General features: G+C 49.6%; 1 protein-coding gene across 1 annotated transcript in view; it reads right to left on the reverse strand.

Moving 5' to 3' along the window:
* Nucleotides 1-4896, reverse strand: part of iglon5 (IgLON family member 5) — a 225374-nt gene extending 220478 nt beyond the window's left edge. Inside the window, exon 1 of the mRNA XM_048260328.1 lies at nt 4293-4896. Coding sequence (XP_048116285.1) covers nt 4293-4353 — 61 coding nt within the window. The 5' untranslated portion in view covers nt 4354-4896. The remainder of the gene's footprint in view (nt 1-4292) is intronic.
* Between the last annotated feature and the right edge of the window lie 377 nt (nt 4897-5273).

Below are 5273 nucleotides of genomic sequence, written 5' to 3' on the forward strand. Positions count from 1 at the left end.
TGCCAGGCTGCGGCACCTCTCATAATCTCTGCCCAGGCACGGTACCTCTCCTCCCGTAATCTCTGCCAGAGCACAGCACCTCTCCGTGTCTCTGCCAGAGCACGGCACCTCTCCCTCTCCCTTCAGAGCACGGCACCTCTCTCCCGTAATCTCTGCCAGAGCAGGCACCTCTCCTCCCGTAATCTCTGCCAGGAGCCGGCACCTCTCCCTTAATCTCTGCAGAGCCCAGTGCCTCTCCTCCTTAATCTCTGCCCAACCACGGTACCTCTCCTCCCGTAATCTCTGCCAGAGCCACGGCACCTCTCCTCCCGTAATCTCTGCCAGAGCACGGCACCTCTCCTCCCCGTAATCTCTGCCAGAGCACGGCACCTCCTCCCGTAATCTCTGCCAGAGCCACGGCACCTCTCCTCCCCTGTAATCTCTGCCAGAGAGCACGGCTCCTCCCCTTAATCTCTGCCAGAGCACGGTACCTCTCCTCCCCTTAATCTCTGCCAGAGCACGGCACCTCTCCTCCCTGTCTGCCAGAGCAGCTGCTCAGAGCACCTCTCCTCCCCGTAATCTCTGCCCAGAGCACCACCTCTCCTCCCCCTGTCTGCCCAGGCACGGCACCTCTCCCTTAATCTCTGCCAGAGCACGTGCTCTGCCCACCTCTCCTCCCGTAATCTCTGCCAGAGCACGGCCCTCTCCTCCCGTCTCTGCCCAGGCAGTTACCTCTCCTCCCGTAATCTCTGCCAGAGCACGGTACCTCTCCTCCCCTTAATCTCTGCCAGAGCACGGCACCAGAGATGATCCGGTGGCGGAACGCGGCACTGAATCGGGGGGGGGGCCTAACATGCGCTCAATACACTTGACCCCACTTGACCCCCATATGCTGCGTTAACGAGGAAGATCAGTCGCCGAGCCATGGCCGAGATGTACACCTGTGACCCCCATCCCCCACACACACACACACACACACACACACACACACGTCCTCATCATCACACCTTGCTATCGCTTCATCTGCCTGTATCCAAGGGGCTGCTGTCTCTTTGGCGTGTGCTCTCGCAGACATCTGTTGTGTTGGCACGGCGATACCATCAGTGACAGAGACAAGGTGGCATGGAGTGGCGAGGAGAGAGAGAACAGAGGAGCAGGGCAGCTTTTGAGCCGTGGGGGGGGGGCCGCGGGGTTGACCAGAACACCGAGCCAGCGCGCGCCAGGTGACGAGGACACGTTGGGAACTAATGGAGGAAATTCACTCCTTTTGCAAAATCTCCTTATTGCACTATTAACACTCTCATAAACACGCTTTGATGTAGTGCGTCCTATAGGACTTTGACCTCACAGTGGACGCTTATTTCTCCATAAACCTTAGAACTCATTAAATTAATGCAACACACAAACAAAACACATCAAAGGCTGCATCGGTGGGGCAGCGTGGACTATTGTGTTATTTTGCCTCTGCAACAGGTCCTCCACAGCCCATGAGCAATCTAATTAAATGCTTGCTCCACCTGTTTACCTCAAGGCTCGTTACTGGGGCATCCTGGACCTTATGCCTCTTCACTGTTGCCAGGCGCTGATGAGAATCACTATAGTGATATCAGCTGAGAATGATAATAATGATTGCTTTCACAGAATAATTAGGACTAATGAAGTGCCAGGCTTATCGCAGGGCCCTTACTGTGGGGCACATCAGGGTCTTTGTGCTGGGACCTTTGCGCGTGCTGTTGATGCTTCTATGGCCTTGTTAGCATTCACCACGTGGAGAGAGAGCTGCTTCACTGGGAGCCCCCACATGCAATATCTGGCTCACATGGTCGTCTTTGAACAAGTGATGTTTCCCATTTATTTCTTCTCTCTCTCCACCCCTCTCTCCACCTCTCTCTCACGCTCTCTCAGCTCACGATTTCACAACTCAGTTTGTCTGTGTTGTCAAGTGTGAGGGGATAGATGTCTAAGAGACAAAGAAATGTCAAATGAGGACGAGGCCCTTCAAATCACACTTATTGGTTTGGTGTGTTTCCTCGATTTTATCCACAACAGGATTTGTTGAACAGTGTAGCACTTACCACATGAGGGGGTTACAGCGTGAGCTAGTAAACAATTGCTAATGCACCTAAAACTCGATGCTCCCTGGGTCTGAATCCTACTCTGATCATCCATCACCTTCACTCAAGGTGAAGCAGCCTTCATACTCTTAGCATAAATCCCAATGTCTGTGTGTGTGTGTGTGTGTGTCTGTATGTGCATATATGTGTGTGGGGGGGGCAGAGTGCTGAGCTAATGGCTAGGCCTCTCTGTAATCACAGCCATCAGAGGAGAGGAGAGTGGAGAGAGACATGAGTGACTGCTGACCAGCGAGAATCCACATGGGGGAACTCATCTGCCATGGAGAGAGGAGGGGTGAGGAGGGGAGAAGGACTGAGAGAGAGGAGGTAGGAGAGAGAGGAGGTAGGCCACTCAGTGTGATCTGATAAGGGCCATGAGAAGTGCTGGGACATCTTGGACCTGCCAAGCCCGAGAGAGAGAGGGAGAGAGGGAGGGATGGAGAGAGGGAGGGATGGAGAAAGAAATGCAGGGGTGGGCTAAGTGAATTAAATGGAAAATTGTGTACTAGGGAGACAGCTTGCAAACAGACAGGCAAGATGGGCACACATCCTGAAACACACACACACTCTCTCACACAACCAGGTCTAATAATATACCTTAAAACAGTCTGATACACACACGCCTATCTCTGCGGACACATCCATCTATCTTAAAAATGCTTAATGCGCCTTTGCATTTGCAACTACTTTCCCACTGTATAAGCCTTAAATAGTCCCCTGTTGTGTCAATTTCCAGTATGTGTGCATGCTTCTAATCTAATAATTTCACTGTGTGACTATGGATGACTAGGAACCTTGCCTAAATACATTTCATTGTTCTTGAAAATGCCTTAAACAGATTCATGAAGCCTCTTCTGACAACTCTCCCTGCCTCTCTTCTCAGAGACAATCCACTTAAATGTGTATGCACACACACACACAAACACACACACACACACACCTCCTCAGCAGAAGGCTTCAGCAATGCCTGCTATAAAAAAATCCCACGGTGATATGTGCTTTGTGTCTTCTCAGTAAGCAGCAGATTAGCTTCAGCAAATTAAAGCCATGGCAGTCGTGTAACTGATCAAATGTTAATGGGTTGTATTTAGATCTAGGGAGAGGAAACGCTCCCACACACCCACAGAAAGCCATAGCGTAGAAGCACAGCGGTTAGTGCTAACTGAATCCTGTACGGGTAGAGGACCTTTGTATCATAACTGTTCGAGGAGTCAGAGATAAATCCTGACACAAGGAGGGAGCCATTTGATTTGATGTCAATTTCGGATGTTACTGCCGAATATCAGAGGAGTGAAATATTGACTTAAAGCGTTCTTCCCGCACAGTATACGTTTTTCCCACAAATAACCGGCAGAGCAAAAACCCCCGGAGAGCATTATCTAGCCACCAACGCATCTTTTATTGTAGTTAATAATGGGGCACATCAAAATGCCCTGTGAATCATGCTGGTGTGTGCGGGTGATGGCCAATTATCCCACACACAGATGTAAATTCCCTGCGTCTCGGGGAGAAATCACATCGGGGTAAAGGTATGCGCAGCCCACACACTTTATTGTAATTTTGCTCAGCATCTGTGCGCCTCTGAGATAAATAGCCCTGGCTGCCTGTGCAGAACCGTGCACCGTACCAAACGTTAGGACGCGGGGGAGATATCGGTCACATTTAAGTAGGCTATAGGATCTATGGTTGTTCAATCTAGAATATACATATGCAACATAGCCTATCCGGCAGCACACGACACACGCGGCCGTTGAAAGTGTTGTTATGTAGCGTTAAGGACTGCGACTCCTCGTCGTGATTTTGACAACCCTTCTCCCTCAGTCCGATCCACCAAGTAGCCTACTTACAAATAAGAGCCTGGCGTTTGAATTTCCCATTGGGGTGCATATTAATATGCTGAGAATGCACGGTGTGTGACAGCGGGGGAGACACGGCTGTGTTTGGCAAACAGACAGCGCAAGATACTTGTGTGCTTTGAAAAGACCTACACACTCTAGCACACACTCACCAACACACACTCTGAGCAAAACAAACCCCGACTCACAGACACGTATGATTCATGGATAGGTAAACCCCCAGTATGCGGCCACAACTGCATTAGTATTCAACTCCAGTGCCTTAAAGGAGCACGAAGAGAGACGTATGAAACACGTCCCCAAGCAAGTCCTTATTAAAGTACGGGAATGCAGGCGAACTTACCTTTCCACATCATCAGTAGCAGGGCGCAAGCCATAACATTTCGCAAGATGAGGCAGCTCATGTTGATCTTCAGCGTATTCTTTCCCTTCGACGAAATGTGCGGATATTTGTAGTCCCTCAGAAAAACAGCAGATTCGCAATCGCTGTATTGGTGTTGTCTTTTCTTTCAACAAGAAATGTTGGTAATCACAAGCACATCCAGCAAGCACATGAGATCCGTGTTTAACGAGATGCTTCTCTACCCTTGCGCTCACCCCTTAATGACCCTCACACACAAAAAGGAGCGATGGAGAGGAAACGAAGACACCTTCAGTTCTGCCAGCTGGTGTTTCTAACCCGTTAAAGGACTGCCAAAGGACACTGGAATCCTGGTACACAAAAAGACAAGTATTCCCACGGCACGTCTAATTTGATTTATAATTCTGCAGACAGACAAGCCGTATAGAACACAGAGAGAGCACAGAAAAACAACTTCCTCCGAAATGGCTTACTCAGAATATGGGAGAAAGTCTGTGCATTTAGTTGCTTTCCTCGTTAGTATAGTATTTTGTCCTCTTATTCTTCTTCTATAGGTATGCAGCGCATTCAGTGTCTGAGGACCAAGTGCATCATTCGACTGGGCAACTAACGGGGAGTGTAAACGCAAACTTTGACAGACAGCTCAAGGAGACATGTCCTCTACCAATCATAAGATCCAAGGAAGGGGGCGATAGAATAAGAAGGCAAGGTAGCCAATCAGGAACGCAGGATGGGAGAAAGAGGCGGAGAGAGAGGCGCGATAACAGCGGGGCAATAATACACTGTGATTTATAGCAAGCCTCGTGCTACTGCAGTAGTCGGAGAAACAGTGTAGTCGGGACGGATGGAATCATACTAGATAGATGGACGCCTTTGCACACCTCTCATCGTGTGTATGTATGGTTCCAAGTCTCTGTCGGTAACATTGTAATACACGGATAGCTTACCAATTCGTGTGCCTGC

Source organism: Alosa alosa, chromosome 13 (assembly GCF_017589495.1).
Source record: "Alosa alosa isolate M-15738 ecotype Scorff River chromosome 13, AALO_Geno_1.1, whole genome shotgun sequence".
NCBI lineage: Eukaryota > Metazoa > Chordata > Actinopteri > Clupeiformes > Clupeidae > Alosa > Alosa alosa.